Consider the following 18,928-nt stretch of genomic DNA (forward strand, 5'->3'; position numbering starts at 1 on the left):
GCCAGGGCTGCTGTAAATCACCTCCATACTTTCATCCGGCCTTCAAACAGGCATCTGTCAGTTTTAGGGGCTGTGCTCAGTTGGAGTCTTGTGTCCCAGCCGCGTCATCTGAGGTTCCTGCGAGCTAATAGGGTCACTTAGCCCCACAGCTAACTGAGCTACTTGCTATCAGCAGCTAGTCTCAACAGCTAAAGATAGCTACAGCAAAGAGTAGCAGGTCCAGCATAGTGAGCAGCAGTATGCTGTTATGCTGCCAACGATAGTTTTGGAGCTTCCTTTGAATTCCATCTATTTTTAATTAGCCATAAATTATATCAGTATTATTTGACCATGACGATGTGACTGTGAACTGAAACGATGAACTAAAACTGTTTATGTCTCTGATGTTCTCTCTCCAGGTGTTCTTTGCATCCGTGCGTTCCGGAGGTAGCAGCCAAGTCTTCTTCATGACCCTCAACAGAAACTCCATGATGAACTGGTGATGGCTCCTCCCACCTGTCCGCTCTGCCTCACCCTCCCATCGGCCTGTCGGGAGGTAACCCGCCATGGCCCCGCGGCAGATCTCACAAAAGGAACCTGATTGACTGAGAAAGCCACAAGTGAACTCTTGAAACACCCTGAGAGACTGAATTGGCGTTGGAACAAAACAAAAAAGAAGTTACTGTAGAGAAAAACAACAAAGTCCTGTTCTAAATGAAGAGACATGCTACCCTAGATTATGTCGGGTCATGCAGAAGCCATCGTTACTCAACCGACTGGCAAACTGGTGCCACTGACTTCCCAAATATCTTTTTCTGTCTTTGTCTGTAGCTCTTTTCCCTTTTTGTCCGTCTCTCGTCTCCACCAGTGCATCCAGGTGTACAAGGGTAGAGTGCACTTTACACCTGCCTCCTTCTATATCCCTCTTCTTCCTTTTTGACCTGCTCTGCTCCCTCCTCCTCCTCCTCCCTGCTTAGATCTAGTCGTCACTTTACCGATCCTTTGACACCGGCGTCTTCCATTTTCCACGCTTCCTATCTGCCATGTGTGGTCTCATATCCAGCGGAAATACTACACCTCAGAGGTCGGGGAAACAGATGAATGAGATTTAATATAAACTTAAATATATACTTCAGAGTATGACAGTTCAGGGAGGGCAGCTGAGGGATGACAAATCCATTTCTGGATGTCGGTGGTGAAAACGGACAGTCTGATTGATTTTCTTTCTCCTTTGTCTGTCCTCCTCCTCCTCCTCCTTCACTTCCTCCTCCTGCCATCTTTTCGGGCTCTGAGTAAACCCAATTGTGATTTAATGTTCGATCGCATTCCTCTGATAAAGATGCGATGAGACTCCGCTGTCATCGGCGGGTTGTAACAGTATGCAACAATGATTTGTGTCCCTTTAAAAATGAACTCACCGGTCCATTCCTTCACCGTCTTTCCTTCGTCCTGCCATCTTTACACTCATCTCCCTGTTCTCACTCTTCCGTCTTTAAACTCTGAAGGTGCTGCATCAGATATACTGTAATATTAAATGAACAACGAGAGCGTCATTCTGTTCTTTTCTTTTCTTTTTCTGTGGCTGACTCAATCAGTCTTTGAAGCTTGATGAAATGTACAGCACATCTGTGTCTCTGAAAAATCAGGAGTGTATGTAAGCGAGTGCATAAGTGCGCGTGTTCGTGTGTGTGTGTGTGTGTGTGTGTGTGTGTGCACAACATGAGTCCCATTCAAATCAGTTTCGAATCAAAGTGGGATATCGAAAAAAAAATCCGGGAAAAAAAAGAGTCATGTGATCGAGCCTCTGTGCGTGAACTTTTACCTTAATGCAATCAAAGCAACATTGAGTGTGTTTACATGCAGATTTATGATATTATCTTCTTAGTATGGAGTTTATGAGTTGGTGTATTTGAACACCAAGCATTTAAAAAAATAGGCAATATTAGTGGTTACTTTTGTTTTTGGAGTGTGCTTTTGTTTCCTTTAGCACAGTAGCATTTTTTAGCTATTCATGAATACAGCCACGGTGCTGTAGATGCCGTGAATATGCTTATCCTGAACACAACCTTGGCAGGATCTACGAGCTACTGTCCCGAATACTGTGCGCATGTGAAAGCACTCACTGTCGAAAGCTGTGGTGTCCTTTTTTTTTTTTTTTTCTTTGAACAACCATGCTCCTCCTTCCCCACCGATTGTTTCTTCTGATTTTGGCTCCAGCCTGTTTGTACAGTGCCTAGCATGATGTAAGCAAAAACAAAAATGGAGGCCAAATGATTAGCGCTCACGTTTTTATGACTCATCATTTTCGTTGCCTGTTTGGTTACTTTTCACTTCTCTTCTTCTTTTGTGTTATTATCTAACTTTAACACACTGAAAATGTTACTTGTCTCCTCTGGTGGAGGTGTGCGTTAACAAAATTTAAGACTTGATTTGAATTGAATTTGTTTCTTGAATTTATTCTTTGAAAGGAGTAACTAAATACGGTGTGACAAATCCTTTTGCCGTTTTCTTTCTAAATATTTAGCACAGCTCAATCATTAATACATACTGTATTGAATTTATAACACTATTGAGGATTCTTGCATACTCATCCATGTTGGAGAGCACTGTAATGCAGATTATTCTTTCTTTCTGGTGGATGTACTGTGGGTTTTTGGCAGTATTTTAGCCTATGGTTAACAAATGGAAGAACAACAACAACAACAACAGATCTGACTCATTCGAATCAAGTTTTTCTGTACAATTTATTTCTGTCATATTTTTAAGGACTTTTTACACATCCACACTGTAGCTGTTCCTGTGCAGCTCTACGTTAGGTCAACTGATCTCTGTTAGGGGGAGCAGGTTAACATTTTAGCAATAAAGAGCCGAGCTGAAGAAACCACTGTCTTCCCTGTGTGTGTGTGTGTGTGTGTGCATGCATGCATCTGTGTGTCTGATTAATGAGCAAGTGTGAATGCGGGGCATTATTACTTTTGTTAGTCCACCACGGAACTCACTCTTCCCGTTTGGAAAAAAAATGCTGATGGTCGTTACACTGAGGACTCTCCTTTCAAAGACGAAACCACTGTATTCTTGATTCTATTTTATTTCTTTGTTTTCTTTTATTTTGAAAGAGCATTACTAATGTCCTGTTTTGGGATTTATTTGTTTTGTAAAAGAGAAGCTGTAAGAGAGAAATAAATGAAACTAGAGCATTATGCTTCTGGAGTCGCGTCAGGGTTTTTGTGTGTGTGTGTGTGTGTGTGTGTGTGTGTGTGTGTGTGTGTGTTAGCATGTCTGTTAGAGAGCTCGTCTATTTTGCAAGTGTGCACATTAGTATCAGCTCGACCCTCAGACTTTGTCCACCGTCCAGTATATTATTAACAGCAGTTATCTGTTTGTGTGTGTGTGTGTGTGTGTGTGTGTGTGTGTGTGTGTGTTAGAGAGAGAGAGAGAAAAGAATGCACAGATTTCATTATTACTATTAAAAATTGAACACACCACTCGAGCAGCAACACGTGCCATTTGGCATTAATTTAGCAATTCATCATCAATATTCATTATAGCAATTTCCATAATTTTCCAGTGGAAAAAACCCCACACATAAGACCCCCACTGTTTTCCACAATAGATTTCGGACTTTCATTTTATTTCCTTTTTTTTCATTCATTTTATTGCTTCCTTACAATATCAATTTGTGTGTTCGAGGATAGATAGGGGAAGCATTCATTCATGTGCAAGCGAGACAGTGCAGATGTGTGTGTACCCATGTGTCCTGGTCGATTAGTGAGTGAGCAGAGCGTGATCAGCCATGCAGCTCCATTGATCATTACCAGCCTCCTGGTCGACACTCTGGACCCACCATGGAGTCGGGGAAGGTAAGATAATTTCTCGACAAAATCATTCCTTACTTATATGCCATAAAATGTTTTTTACACTCGTAATGATGTGAGCAATATTGGTACAGGTACTTGATGACTATGTTGATGACATCAGAGGGTTTGCATATTCTGCTCTGAGCTGAATAAATAACCTGCCTTGCATTCATCAGCATTTTCTGATCAATGCCGTCGTTTTGACACAAAGATTTTCCCTAATTACATGTTGATGCATCTGCCACAACTACAGCTCAAATCAAATGCATTCTTTGGTAACTTCTATATGTAAGCATATTTATCTTTGTCAGAAAAAAATGCATTAAGTTGTAATAAATCCATCAACAATGTGGATAAAGTTATTTTTCTGCATTTGTGTTTAGATTTATTTGTGACTGTGTACCATGTACTAAGCACACAGTGGGTAACTGTTTACACTCTGTCTTGCTAGTTTCCATGTAAAATTGTGTGTTTGTTCATGCATTCATGTGTGTCTGTCCTTATCGGTACGATTACCTCTCTCTCCTGCAGCAGCTAACAGGTACTTTGGCCATCGCTGTGTTCACAGCAGTGCTGGGATCCCTGCAGTATGGCTACAGTCTGGGAGTCATCAACGCACCCCAGAAGGCAAGGCTCAACACAGGCTTCACCCCCTTACTGGGACAACTACAATTACCACAGCATACTGATATTTGCATGCAAATTAGCTGGTCCAAATATGACCACCTTTGCTTTATAAGACTATAAGATTAAGTTCTCTGTACACACCTTTCTGCAGCACAAGAGATAAGATAAGACTTTCAGTCACCAGGGACCAACTTACCTCTTTCTCCATGTCTAGACAAAAAAGCTTTCCCCAAACTTTTTTCCAGGTTTTTTTTTCTTTTGTGGTCACCTGAGAATTGTTTCATCAGAAACTTTGCAAGCTGTCTGAAATTCTTTCAGTCTATAACAAGTAGTATTTTGAGTGCCTCTCCACCATACAAGAAAAGTGGATGAATTTCGGGCCAATGTCTCCCTCCTGCAAGCTGCTGCAAGAGCTGGTGCAATTTAATTCTCTGCGGAAGGACTGCACTATCCCCATCATGTTTGGCTCTGATGAGGACATCCTCCGGTCCAGTTCCGTTCAGAAAGCATAATTTTTTTTTATACAGACCAGAGTTGTGCGTGCAGTCTGCCTTTATTGGCCCCACTGTGGATTACATCTCAGCGACTTCAAATGGAAGCTCTGGCAAACAAGAGGCACACTTCCTTCTCTGGTGACACCCATGTCTGACCGTGAATGGTCCAGTTTGAGTTTAGGATCATATGTGGACATTGAAAGCACACAGCAGATGCAAATCTGACATAGAAGGTCCCTCATGATTGGGGCACTGTGGGCTTGCAAATTTCAAATCACTTGTGATGATGTAACACATCAAATTCACCAAGTGTGCCTCTTCAAAAAGAAATCTGAATATGCTGCCACCACCCTCTAACAAACCAAGAGTCACCTTTTACAAGTGGCATCTTCTCAAGTAAAATGTGACGTTGCAGCTGTCATCGTACCTCTTTGTGATACCTACGCGTGTCTGTGTCACAGGTGATTGAAAAGCATTATGCGCGATCGCTTGGGGTGTGGACGGAGAGGGCTGCCGTCCTGTCAGAAAACGGCACGGAAGAAGGAGAGGTGGAACGACACCCTTCCGTGATCATGTACTGGTCATTGTCTGTGTCGATCTTCTCCATTGGTGGCATGTTGTCCTCCTTCCTGGTGGGATTTGTGGGAGACCTGAGAGGAAGGTGAGCAAGGAGGGATAACACAATGAGACATATTTGTGCGAGGATGAATGTTTGACGGAAGAATAACTACTTGAGGAAAAAAAAGGAGGGGAGAGAATGATAAGAGTAACGAGAGGAGAGAAGGAGGCAGACATTAATGGGAAAGGACTTACAAAGTTAATCCAGGATCAATATGGAATAATGCCCTTATACACATCCCCTTATCCATCATCCGGCTTCCTCTGTATCTCCCTCTGCCACCTTTTTATCTCCCTCTGTCTTGCAGGGTAAAGGGCATGTTAATGGTAAATGTTCTGGCTGTGGCTGCCGGACTGCTGATGGGTCTTTGCAGGATGTGGAAGCCTCACCTCATGGTCATTGCAGGCCGTGCCGTGATGGGCTTTTACTGCGGTACAGACAAGCACACATTACGACCTTTAATACTCTCAACAATCCAGCTGCCAGAATAAATATTGGTAATGTTCTGCAAACCTCGGCAAACATGCTGAAACATGAAGCATTTCTTTATATTGTAACTTAACTGTTTCTTTTGGATTCAAATTTTTCTACTTTACGTCATGACAATGATGTGGTTACAGTCCAGTTATATATTGGCACAAAAACTACTTATGTTAATCATAGGAAAAGATCATGTTTGTTTTGGCTTCAAATATCTGTTTTGGTCAACACAAAGAGTGCTGAAAATTGTCCCAAGGTCTCGTTGAAAACACTCGGTTTTGAAATCAAAAACATGGCTGGAGATGTCCCGGCTTCCAGTCAAAAAGATCGATTTCTTGACACCACAAATAAATAAATTGTCATGAGGTCTCCTTAAAAAACATCCAGTGGTCTCACACTTTCATATGTTGAAACGCAGTCTTGAACTGTGGTCGGTGGCATAGCAGGCACCTCGCCTTTATTATCCTACGAATACATCCTATACAAGCTGATTTTTAAAGGGTTCCTGAATTAACACTTCGGATAGTAACAAGAAAAACAATAATGCAGTCTTCTGCTGTTATACATCTGCCAGCAAATGTTTAACGATGTGCGTGTTTCAGGGTTGACGTCCGGGCTCGTGCCGATGTACGTTGGGGAGATTTCTCCCAAAGCTTACAGAGGGGCTCTGGGAACATTACACCAGCTGGCTATTGTCACTGGCATCCTGATCAGCCAGGTGAGAGGATTTCTCACACACACACACACACACACACACACACACACACACACACACACACACACACACACACACACACACACACACACACACACACACAGGAGAATATTTGCTTGTTGGCATACTGAACATACTGTAACATAAAGCTGTATGTGTGTTCACCTCTGTGTGGATGTAGGTAATAGGCTTGGACTTCATACTCGGTAATGACAATATGTGGCCCCTGTTGCTTGGTCTGTCGGGAGCTCCGGCAGTACTGCAATCACTCCTGCTTCCTCTGTGCCCCGAGAGCCCGCGGTACCTTTACATTCTGCTGGGCAAGGAGCAAGAGGCTCGAAAAAGTAAGAAATACAACCAGTAACACTCTTTGTTGTCCTCTTTTATCTATGGCTCTCTTCTCCAAACACACCATACTTACAACAATCATTTCTAAACATGCTGTTTATAGGCCACAATAGTTAGGAAATAGTTAGCTTGCTCTTTGCATCTATAATAAAGGTAAAAATATGAAAGCCACTGCTACTTTCTCTCCAGGTAAAGGGTCAGAAATCTTTAATTGCAAATACAGTTTATCGTGTATAAAGATTCTAGCTCTCACCTCAATCTTCCCGTTGTGCTGCTGCAGGTCTGCTTCGTTTAAAAGGAGCATATGATGTGACTCCTGATCTGGAAGAGATGAAAAGAGAGAAGGAGGAGGCAGACAGAGAGCCCAGAGTCTCCATCCTTTCTTTGGTAGGTCTCTGTACAGGAGGATGGCCTTTCAAGATATATATTGTCACAACTACCTTCATTTTTTGTATCTCTTGTGAATTTAGCTTGAACTTTTCCATTGTCTACACTGGAGGAAATGACCGGTACAGTTAATGACCGTCAGAACACACCCTGACACAAAGGGATACACTCAGTAGTGATGTAAAAGTGAGCTTTTAAGATTAGATTAAGGGAAAATATACTTTTTCAAACAAGCTACTTTGAATATGTTAAAATACTTTTGACAACTGTCCTCAGTATTAAAATGAACAGAGGGACGGGAAAGATACGGCAAGAAATACACCGAACATCCGTTCATCTTAAATTAAGGTTTTTATCTTAAGTTAAATCTTTTTACTGCTGTGTGTTCTCTCCAAGATCCGCTCCTCTGTGTACAGACAGCAGCTGGTTGTTGCCCTCATGATGCACCTCTCCCAACAGTTCTCTGGAATCAATGCGGTGAGTGACAAATTAATTTCCACCCTGCCTTTTTTTTAATGTCTCTTGTTCACTTTACTGCAGTTAAACCAAAAAAGTGTGACTACTAGATAGCAGGCAAATCATGATTTCATGACAGTACGTACAGGGAAAGGGTCAAAAAGGACTAATTATTTGATTTTTACATCAGAAGAAAGCTCAATATTTTTGTCTATGTGCAAGAAAATGTATATCACAGGAAATGTTTAATTCTCTGTTGTACAGCTTTAATTCACCTGACTTGTTTTTAACTCTTCCTAAGCACATTCACAAAAAAAATGTTCCTTCATATTTCACTCAGCAATTACTGAAAATCTGTGCTTGCTCTGCCTCCAAGATCTTTTACTACTCTACGGATATCTTCGATCAAGCCGGTGTGGCCCAGCCGGTCTACGCCACCATCGGAGTCGGAGTCATCAACACGATCTTCACTCTGGTGTCCGTGAGTGGCAACATTAATAAACACACAAAGACTGTATGGGCATACAGCGGTATCTTCTTTCTGTCTCTCATATACATAAATGAACAATGTAGTGTATGTTTCTAGGTTGCCCTGGTGGACAAGGCTGGCAGGCGCACCCTGACTCTGACTGGTCTGGGAGGGATGTGTCTGTGTGCGGTTGCCATGACAGTTGGTCTCAAATTCCAGGTTTGTCCAATCAAGACTCAAAGATTTATCTTATCAGTAGCGATCTATAAGCTGAGCTTTGATCAGCAATTGTGGCTGCCAGATGTTAATTGGGATGGCCTGCATTTCATCTCTGTTACACTTTGAACTGATGTAATGAGTTGGCCATTGTTGGGAAAATAATTCGAAAAGAGAAAGAAAACTGCTGGACGGTCACAAATAATAATGAAACCTGACTGACGTTTCCCCGTCCTCCAGAAAGAAATCCTGTGGATGAGCTACGTCAGCATGTCAGCTATCTTCCTCTTCGTGAGTTTCTTTGAAATCGGTCCTGGTCCCATTCCGTGGTTCATAGTCGCTGAGCTGTTCAGCCAGGGACCTCGGCCTGCTGCCATTGCTCTCGCTGGCTGCTGCAACTGGACCAGCAACTTCATCATAGGCATGACCTTTCCCTATATACAGGTAGGCAGAAAAGGACAAACATGCAGTTTGTAATGTAAACTTGTGCAGCCCAGTCATGTGGTTTGACTTGTCTTTGCATCATTCACACTGTCCCCCCACCCTGACTCTTGTATCTTTTCCCCTCACAGAAGTATTTGGGTTGTTACGTGTTTGCTCTGTTTGCCGTGCTGCTTCTCAGCTTCACCGTGTTCATTTATCTTCGGGTTCCTGAGACCAAGGGGAAGTCCTTTGAGGAGATCGCCGCCGTCTTCAAGAAGGGACGGAAAAAGTCGAATCCTGAGGATGAGACTGAGATTCAGCATCTCAAAACGTCCACAAGTGCTTGAAACAGCAGCAACAAGTTTATGCAGTCTGTTTGTGTGTGTGTGTGTGTGTGTGTGTGTGTGTGTGTGTGTGTGTGTGTGTGTGTGTGTGTGTGTGTGTGCATCAGTCAGTATTTTAAATGCCAAGTGTTTATATACATTTATCCTTTCAGGGGTTATGATAACTGAGAGAGGGAAGAAAAGGGGGACACATTTTACACAAGATATCATGTTTTCATTATGTAAATATAGGAGCTACATATATACAGAAGTGAATTATGATATCATGTTTCCGTTATATGGTATAGTGTTTACTCACTATATAAACATTTTTTGCAGTATTACCACTTGATGGTTAATCTGTCACAAGTTGATATTGGATCACATCACTATTTGTATGCAGAAAGGGGTCGCTTGTTTCATTGACCCTACAGAGAATCATCTGTGGGCAGCTGTTTACCATCTGAGTATGCCATGTCACAGTTTGTTTACAGCTTGTTTCTGGTGCCCCCGAGTGGCCAAAAAAAAAAAAAAAACACAGTTACTGTTTGTTTCCCACTGAACATGCATTTAAAAAAACTACAGCTGTAGAATTAGTGAACCGGGAGTCTTCGAATTTGCAGAGTGCTGAAGAAAAGAGACAATAAAGTGTTGTATGTCAAAAGCGTCTGTTAAACTGTTGTAATATTTGGTGAACACATCTGGACACCAACACATCTGGATAATGACTTTTCCAATGAATTACTCCACACTGTCTACCCTGAAATATAATCTGAAGCTGACACCATTGAATGTATTCCGGATTTGTGAAAAATAGTATTTTTAAACACCTTATCACATGGAGAGGATCTTAAAGGAAAACAAAAAGTTGACTTTAAGAACGATTTAGGGAACAAATGAGGTTAGATAATATAGCAGACAGGGCGTTCCATGCTTTAACCGACACCAGTGGTAACTTAGTCAGGTCGTTTACTTAAAGACACAGCCCCTCTTACGTAGCCCCCAGCTAGGCGACAGGATTCTTTACAGACTAATTACAAGTTGGCTGTGCTCGTCCAGGTTAACGCCTCAGTTTTGCCCTGAGCTCAAACTGCCACATACAACTGGAAACACATGAAAACTTGCCAGTTTTGCTTCATCACAGTCGTCTTCAATATGTTTCTCAATACAAGAGACAACATGGCACCATGAAGAATTGCAAAATCACAAAAGTAGTAACCTACCGATAAACAAAAAAAACCCAAACTCTTTACCCCTTTCAGAGTGTATTATTATTATTATTATTATTATTATTATTATTATTATTATTATTATTATTATTATTATTATTATCAGTATAACAGGGCCATTATTGTTCAATTTGCAAAAGAAAGTGTTAATTTCTAGAGGAAATGGTAGAGGATTGTTTGGTATTTCACATTTTATTGGGTTGTTAAAGGGGCACTATACAGCTTTGGGGAATAAATGCATACTAATGTAACAATATTAATGAAATAATAACATTTACATTTAGAGCATTTAGCAGACTTTTGTCCAAAGTGACTTACAATAAGTACATCTGTCACAAGAGAGAAGCCACATATTACTGTGGATAGAGTAGAAAAAAGAAAAGAAACATAGAAACATGATACAATAATCATTAACACAAATAATACTCATTTTTCCTCTAACTGCATAAACAATATGTTCTCAGAGGAAAATAGGAACAGAACACAGTTTTAAAGCTGGAAAGGTGGCAGGATCCGCCACGTATCAACAAAGGGGGAAAGGCAGTGTTGGATTATCGCATCTGTATTCTGGATTTGTGGGAGCTGCGAGCAAGTCCAGCTGTGACATAAACATAGTGGAGTGAATTTACCGGAATGAACACCTGAAGTATGCACTGCTACAAGTCCACTCCACCCATGCTCCTGTACAGGTGTCCCCCGACACACCGTCACCGCCCACCTGTCCGCTCCGCCCCCCTTAACAAAAGCTCCACGCATGCGAAGAAGGGCTCTCTATTCGGCGGAACAAAGACACAAGGTAAGATCACGAAGAAGAACAAACGTGGCACCTTTTTCTTTTTCTTTTCTTTTCTTTTTTTTTTTTTACATGTTCTCCTCTTGAGTGATGCAACCTGTTGTTTGCCTGTCTAATGTGTAACACCGGCAGCCATTTGTCGCGTCGCTGACATTTAAAGTTAATCGTTAACTCGACGGTGCTCGGCGTGCTAACGATGACAGCACGCGCACGAGGTGAGGACCCAGAGCTAGCTGGGTGGGGGCGGCTACACCTGGCCCGGGTGCTGCCATGTTACACGCCCGGCTGATGAATGGTGTTTGTGTGTGTGTCACTCTTAAGGCACTTCACCAGTTTCAGCCCGTCGGTGTTTAAAAGACATTATAAGTGAAGTAAACAGCAGCTGCTGGCGGCCAGCTGTTCAGTGAGCCTCTATAGATACATGGCAAAGAGGGATAGTGTTAGTCTGAGTGTTAACCAGAACATGAGTTGCCTGATATGTGAGGTGTTTTTCATCTTGAAAGAGCACTTTTCAGTTGTCACCTCCCCCTCCTGATCTCAGGTGATCGCTCAACAGTCCAACCAATGATTTGTTTCTATGGTATGACAGTTGTTGAGGAAGCCTGAGCTGGCCCCTGTGTTGTAATCACAGCTCCATCTCTGGAATCCACGGTTCCTCGCCGGCTGAGACGTACATACAACTCTTGATTATTCCTTTTCACATGTGCTGTAGTGGGTTTTAATAGCACACACGTCCTCTGTAACTAACTTCTGTCGGTCACATTTGATGTTGATTTTTCTTGTTGTCTTTTGCTGATTTGGGTGACATAAAACAGCCTGTAGCCCATCATGGCCGATGACTTTGAAAGTGGGAGCTCTGGGGCCTCTCAGACATACCCCATGCAGTGCTCTGCACTGAGGAAGAATGGCTTTGTCATGCTGAAAGGACGCCCCTGTAAAATCGTCGAAATGACTACCTCCAAGACCGGCAAGCACGGGCACGCCAAGGTAAAACCTCCTCGTGGATCCTTTGGAATTCAGAGGTTAAAGCACAGTTGTAATTTAGCCTGGTGCTTCCCAGTTGCACAAATAACCCCCAGTGCTTACTTACACAGGCCCAAGGCCAGATCTAATGAGTTATGGTGTTTTTCAGGTCCACCTTGTTGGAATTGACATCTTTACCTCTAAGAAGTTAGAAGATATCTGCCCATCTACCCACAACATGGATGTCCCAAACGTATCAAGGAAAGACTACCAGGTGAGATGTTCCTATTGCACCTTATTGTGTAATCTAGGGGCCCCGAGGGGGATGCAACATTTACAATGTCTACTGAATAGTGCCAGTGAAAACAAGTTGGTACTGAAAGCCAATAAATAAGCCCTGACTTGTGTTTTTAGGCCACTAATGCATCCATTTCCTATATTGTTTAGTGTTAATTTTTAATACAAGCAAATCCTAATGGAAAATGCGGTGTGAAAAAATAGATGCTGTTTCAGTTGCTAAACGGTTGTGACATATGTCAGAGCTTAGCTGTCTTTATCGGCTGTGAAAGCACATATTGGTTTGGAACTAGTCAAGCAGGTTTCAGAACGGCACTCTTCTGCCTCTGGTGCATACAGCCGCTCTCTGACAATGCAAGGAAACAAAGACTATTTTTTGTGTGTGTGTGTGTGTTGGGGGGTGTCCATGCTGTGTCCCTTACAGTAACACCACCTTTGGTCTCAGTTACAGCTGTCAATTCTGTTGTGTTCAGTATTTGTGTCCTTAAAAAAAAATATATATGGACACATATAACCACTATCTTAATATTGAATTTGTATTTATTGTCTGGATGATGGTACTTTTAGATGATTGATATCAATGACAGTTACTTGACCCTGTTGGATGACGGTGGAGAAACCAGAGAGGACCTTAAATTGCCCGAAGGTGAATTGGGCCAAGACATCGAGAAGAGGCATGGTAATGGCGATAGTTTTCTGGTGAGTTGATATCAATATAAACTTCGACAGTTTCCCTGACCTTTCTCTGCATAAGCATAAAACAGTTGGTTGCATGCAGTTTCATGGGTTGACCTGAGATCAGTTTCCTCAGTTGTGATTTTGTGCTGATGTGGACTACCATTTTAATATACCACTGTTGGATTGATTTACAAAAAGCTGTTAAACCTGTTACATTTAAATGACTTTCAGTATTTAAAAAAAAAAAATTAGTACTATACTATAAAAATGTGTTATCGCGCTCTTCCACTCGAGGCAGTTTTCCTAGTAGTTATAATGTCGCTTTCATTAGGGCCACATTTCACTAACAGCCCAATGCACTTTGAGTCCACTACACTGGTCCCAGATCTGACTTTTCTCTTCCTCTTTTCAGGTCACGGTGCTGAACGCAATAGGCGAAGAGTGTGTAGTTGGCATTAAAAACTTGAATTAAAAAAATAAGTCCAGGACAGTGCTGGAGACATCGCACGTCTACGCTCCATGATGCCTTTGAAACTTCACCGAAGCTACTCGCCTGCATCCCCACACCTCAATCAGTTTCTCCACTGGTCAGCTGAAATCCAGAAACTGGACTGGGTCAGCGCGTTCAGCCATACCTTTTGGCTCCGGCCTGACTGGGAGTCGCTTCAATTACTTTGCAAAGGGTACTGATATTATTCCAACAATTCCAACCAGCAGTTCATAAGTCTTTTTTTGAAATTTGGGTGATGTGTTTTTATTCTGTTTAATTCTTTTGAAATCATTCCTACTGTATTTTTTTTCCTGAATTAAATTTGGAGCTCTTGATTTGACTGTGACCATGTGTTCAAAGGCTTGTTAACCCCTGGTGTGCTGCACCTTGGTGTCAACTCAAATTCTCCTCAAAAAAGTTTATTTCATTTTATTTTTTGCTCCACTGGCTGAGATGATGGGTCAGGGGAGCTTCACCTGTGCGTGGTTAACAATTGAGATGGGCTAGACTGAGAGATGACTTATGCAGCTTTGAATTCATGTGAGCAGCAACATTTTATTTACTCCGAATTTTAAGCTTTTGTTGCAGAAAGACTTCTACTTGCTTGTGAGCAGGTCTCAGTAAGGGCAGCCTTTTTAAACTCTGCTGTCTCAGCCGAACAGGCCTGGACAGGCGTGGCTGGGTGGGGCGGGGCCCATTTTCTTTTTTTTCTGTTGTATGAAACTACTTTTCCTTTCACTTGGGGCTTTTTTTAGTTGACAGATGTATACAAAATTTTGAAAGAACAAAACACTGAAAACCTTATTATTGCATTGGAAAATTGTCTTGTTTGTGGGACTTGGAATATAATTATGTTTTCATCAGTGTATAATCACCTGAAAATGATTTTTATTTTTTTTTATTTTTCTTACCTTAGGATGAGCCTTCTGTATCTACAGGGTCCTATTCTGCATAGTCTGCCATGTTTCTACAGCAGCGCAGAAGGTACAGACCACTGTCTTTGTTTTTAGTAATTACCCTAAGAGGGGACGAGATGAGAGGTGTTGAAGCTGGTTGCAATCTGCATCCACACTGCTAGATGCCACTACATCCTGCATTCCAGACCCTTTTAAACCAGTTTTGTGTGAAAGATGACAGTTATCATTTGGAAACAAGAAACCATTTTAAGTCTTTTAAGCCAAATCTTGGTGGTGGTTCTGCTGTGGGTCATCCAAGTCTTGTAGTGTCGGGAGACCTTTGCCCAAGAACTGAGTAGATAATTGTTATATTTTGAATTGCCATAGCTGTAAGAGAGAAAAAAAAAAAGGAAAATGTAATGCATCCACATGTGCAGCATTAACATGGTTGCTGTAGAATCTGCATTCACATGCGGGTAGTCAGAATTAAAATATTCAAACTGTTAAGTGACTGATCTTTCTTTTCTGTTTTTGATCTGAGCATGTAGATTGATGGTGAAGTGGTAAAATAACCCGCCGTTCAACCGTGGACATGACTTCAGTGTGTTTGGTGCACTACTATGAGTTCTGTGAGCTCTGTCCACTTTCTGCACTGTTGTCATAGCGATACTGTGATTTCAAGTTTTGTCATTGACCCTTTTTGCATTTGTAAAAACCCTGTTAGAAACTCAGTTAAGTGCAATAGGTCAATAAATCTGATTTCTCTAGCAGTGACCCCTCAGCCCTTTTACAACCGGTACGGAAAAGTGTTTACGTGAAGTTTATGATATCATATTAATGCCAGGTTGAAACACAGTGAATGTAATATTGACATAGGATGGTATTCTTTGTCAGTCCCCCTTAAGTATGTTTTAAGGAGCTTTGGCATTACAACAGTGACTTCCGACTCTTGTCAGAGTCATCTAGATGTTCACATGTGGTACACATCAACCAAAGGTGAAAGCAACATGTACTGGAGTTATGGTACATTTCATATTGACTATTTATTTCTCAAAGCAGGAGGAAAAGCGTTTGACCAGCAAATGAACATTCCAACAGCAGCAGGACAGTAGAAACCTGCAGGCTGTTGGGATGACTGACGTTCTGTGGAGGGGGGAGGAACAAAAAAAACAGGGATGCATGCAAGATCACTTAAAGTCCCTGCTTGCCTTCATGAAAGCATAAATCTCCCAGCTTGAGCCTGCAGCAACCTGATTTTATCATTCTTGGGGAGTAATGAGCCTGAAGCTGAGCGTGTAAAACGTAACCTTTCATATGCAAATTTCTGAAAATGCTGTGTTTGGGCAGAAAACAAAGATTTATTCGAAGGTAAACTAGTTTGACTGGTGAGCCACACAGACGACGGCATTGTGCTCTGACCTTTATTTTCGGTTGCAAACATGCCATTCTGGATGATAAATGAGATTATTTGAATTGTTTTTTATGTTGTTCTGATGTTAGAGGATGTTACATTTCCCATTTGTCTTCTCTGGTGCCTGTCATCAAAGACATTATCTGCATCACATCAGCTTAATTTCTCTGTTTTTAACTCAACTTTTAACTTATTTTTGTTGTTGCAAGAAACAGGGTTATTTTTGTTCAGACCAAAGGTACAGATAATTTTTATTCAGACAAGGAAAAGGTGAATTACTTGGTCTTGGATTTTTTTTTCTCTTTTTTTTTATATGATGGGCAAGGGGTTTCACAGTATTTCCCCAGCTGATCTCTTTCTCTGTGGTAATGTCTGATCTATACAGGTGTTTTGGGCTTCTTCTGTATTTTAACTTTTTATATGGCTGCTGTCTTAAAAAAAAACAACTGTTTGTATTTTACTAGGAAAAATAAAGTTAATTCAGATGTTGATGGATTTAAGATATTTGTCAAGTATTTTATTTTGACTAAATGTCTCATTACGTTGAAGTCTATTTTCCATACCCATCTTGTCAAGTGAAAATCACGAATCTCCGAATTTGGTGAATTTGATAAAGACTTAAGAAGTGTAAGACTCTGTGTGGGGAGTTGACAGACACTCCGCTGAAGCCACGTCAATGTAGGATGGTATGTGACAACTACTGAGGGAAACTAATGGCAATCTCAAGCTGCATTGGCGTTAAGGGTTCAGTAGGTGGCAGTGAAGCATCACTTTTGATAGCTGAGCTTGTTCTGAGGTTTTGCTCTTGACCCATCCATATATCTAGTAATTTTTTTCAAATCAACACTTTCACACAGTTTAAATATTTTTTTTAACAGCTACAGAAGAACATTTAAAATATTTAATGTTAATAAAACAAGACTCTTAAATTACTTTGAATCCACTAGCCAGCTATGTTAATATGTCTCTTATAAAAGATTCAAATTATTTATGTTTGGGAGACAAAAAAGTTAGGAGGAAACTTCCACTTGTTACAAACTCGCTTGAGCTTCCACAGACCCTCAGTAAACAAGGCACACTGAATCACTGTTGTGGTCTCCAGGAACCCATTAATGTCTCTCCACGGCTATTAACAGTGAAAACCTCCAGTGCTTCTTTCCTCCAAGTGTGTGTTTTAGCTGGATCATCAGACCTCTCTCAAGGCTCGGTGTAGAGATCGAGAAGGGGGGTATTGTGGAGGGGATTGGCAGAGGTTTTACGGGCCATTCCACGGTTTATCCAGACCGGTGAAGCCGCTGGATTCCCTGCCCCGATTGTTTGGAGGACATGAACTGGTTTCGGAATGATTGGAGATTTGAGGGAGTTGCGAGGGGGCGTTGAGGGGAGCTTTTCTGCTGTAAGTCAAGGGAAAACAAGGGGCTCCGAGGACACACATGGGCTACATACGTCAACGCCAGGGCAGCGCAGAGTGAAGAGAGGGGGCCGTTATGTAACCGCGGGACCTGTGTCTCGACACAGCATGGGATGGAGAGGGAGAAGAGATCAAAGCATTAGCGTGAACCGTGTGCTTTTATTGAAAATGTATGGGATTAACTGTGCTTGTGTGTGTGTGTGTGTAAAAAGAGATGAGAGGAACTATAGTGCTGCCTTCAGTTTCCTCCCTCCAACTGTTTTCTATCAATCCCACACATACATAACTGCATTATTAGTGGTCCTTTAGCTGGAAGAGATCACTGTTAAGTTAATAAACCCTGTAAGTGGTAGATATTTAGGGTACATAGAGCAGGATAATCAGCTTACATTGAGTAAAATGAACCCTTACGTAAGTGCCACAAACTGTCAAGACACAGGTATAAACCCCTGAGGGTGGTTATCTTATATGAAGCATGCTATAAAAAGGCCTTTATGTCTGACAGAGATGGGGAAAAACAACAAACAACACACAGTCTCAGAAATGAAACTCAGAGGGTTTGATGGGTTAGCTGGCAGTGCAGATCTTTCAGACAGGACAACTATCACATATTTATAATCACATATTCAACATTAAAGGGATATTCCGGCATAAGTTTAATCCATAGTCTAACACACTGTGACAAGAAAGTCGATTACCAAGTGCAGTAGATTTCCGCAGCTCAAGGATGAAAATGTATGATTATTACTCCACGGAAATGCAATCAAAGTTCATATGCGTCTTGCCTACCAGTTCCTAACAGTTATTATCGAGAGCTGACAGGGAAAAGAATGGAATTGATCGTTTCTAACTGCATTCGGTAATCGACCCGTCAGGGCTTCCCCACAACAAGTTAGCTGCTGCAGGAGTGGTGAGCTGTGCTCTCTTTTCAACAGAAATCTGGCAAAGCTAGCAGATGTTGGATGCCTTGAACTATGTGCTGGGACCCTGTTTGTACTGTTGCTGAAGTTTGGTGTCGTCTCATTATTTGTGGCTATGAGTGGCTTTTTGATGGTGGTTTCTTGCTGGAGGCATAGACTGCAGTGTATTGTTATCGTGCGATCTTTTCTGAGGTTGCTACACAACTACGTAAGCTAGTAGTCGAAAAAATTGATCTCTCGAGGGAGGGGTCTTACTCAGTGTCACGGTCTGTTAGACCATGGATTAAATTTACGCTGGAATATCCCTTTAATTATTCAAATATTCAAGAGTGGCTGATTGTGTTTCACCTCATTTTTGTGTGGGTTACGCGTATTATCTGTGCATGTTGCCTACGTGAGTGAGCTCATCCACATGTGTTCGTCTGTCTAACTCTGTCTGGTTCCCCG

The 18,928-nt window shown here is 41.7% G+C and overlaps 3 protein-coding genes across 8 annotated transcripts in view; all 3 read left to right on the top strand.

Moving 5' to 3' along the window:
- The window catches only part of tnika (TRAF2 and NCK interacting kinase a), a 62,920-nt gene extending 59,741 nt beyond the window's left edge, over positions 1-3,179 (top strand). For all 4 annotated transcript variants that reach the window (XM_037125337.1, XM_037125340.1, XM_037125338.1 and 1 more), the window contains one exon: positions 399-3,179. In XM_037125337.1, the coding sequence (XP_036981232.1) occupies positions 399-482 (84 nt within the window). In that variant the 3' untranslated portion in view covers positions 483-3,179. The remainder of the gene's footprint in view (positions 1-398) is intronic.
- Positions 3,180-3,651: 472 nt separating this feature from the next.
- Positions 3,652-10,057, top strand: slc2a2 (solute carrier family 2 member 2). Its single transcript, XM_037125342.1, has 12 exons — positions 3,652-3,839; positions 4,368-4,463; positions 5,419-5,618; positions 5,884-6,008; positions 6,659-6,774; positions 6,953-7,115; positions 7,400-7,506; positions 7,903-7,983; positions 8,339-8,443; positions 8,549-8,650; positions 8,888-9,091; positions 9,220-10,057. Exons 1-12 carry the CDS (start codon positions 3,825-3,827, stop codon positions 9,415-9,417), a joined length of 1,512 nt encoding a protein of 503 aa, XP_036981237.1. The 5' UTR covers positions 3,652-3,824; the 3' UTR covers positions 9,418-10,057.
- Positions 10,058-11,264: 1,207 nt separating this feature from the next.
- On the top strand, positions 11,265-16,645 carry eif5a2 (eukaryotic translation initiation factor 5A2). 3 transcript variants are annotated; one of them, XM_037125471.1, is made up of 5 exons: positions 11,265-11,418; positions 12,231-12,402; positions 12,548-12,652; positions 13,243-13,374; positions 13,766-16,645. In XM_037125471.1, the coding sequence occupies exons 2-5, from the start codon at positions 12,244-12,246 to the stop codon at positions 13,823-13,825; spliced, it is 456 nt and encodes a 151-aa protein (XP_036981366.1). In that variant the 5' UTR covers positions 11,265-11,418; positions 12,231-12,243; the 3' UTR covers positions 13,826-16,645. The 3 variants fall into 3 exon arrangements, with proteins under 3 accessions (XP_036981366.1, XP_036981367.1, XP_036981365.1); XM_037125472.1 differs by lacking the exon at positions 11,265-11,418 and adding an exon at positions 11,476-11,630; XM_037125470.1 differs by lacking the exon at positions 11,265-11,418 and having other exon boundaries at positions 12,196-12,402.
- The last annotated feature ends 2,283 nt before the right edge of the window (positions 16,646-18,928 follow it).

Source organism: Acanthopagrus latus, chromosome 16 (genome assembly GCF_904848185.1).
Source record: "Acanthopagrus latus isolate v.2019 chromosome 16, fAcaLat1.1, whole genome shotgun sequence".
NCBI classification, from domain to species: Eukaryota; Metazoa; Chordata; class Actinopteri; order Spariformes; family Sparidae; genus Acanthopagrus; species Acanthopagrus latus.

Coding starts and splice junctions, on each gene's coding strand:
- slc2a2 (XM_037125342.1), top strand. Junction 8,651..8,887: donor CAGTTGGTCTCAAATTCCAG/GTTTGTCCAATC, acceptor CCCGTCCTCCAG/AAAGAAATCCTGTGGATGAG. Junction 9,092..9,219: donor TGACCTTTCCCTATATACAG/GTAGGCAGAAAA, acceptor TTCCCCTCACAG/AAGTATTTGGGTTGTTACGT.
- eif5a2 (XM_037125471.1), top strand. CDS start 12,244: ATGGCCGATGACTTTGAAAGTGGGAGCTCTGGGGCCTCTCAGACATAC. Junction 12,403..12,547: donor GCAAGCACGGGCACGCCAAG/GTAAAACCTCCT, acceptor GGTGTTTTTCAG/GTCCACCTTGTTGGAATTGA. Junction 12,653..13,242: donor TATCAAGGAAAGACTACCAG/GTGAGATGTTCC, acceptor TGGTACTTTTAG/ATGATTGATATCAATGACAG.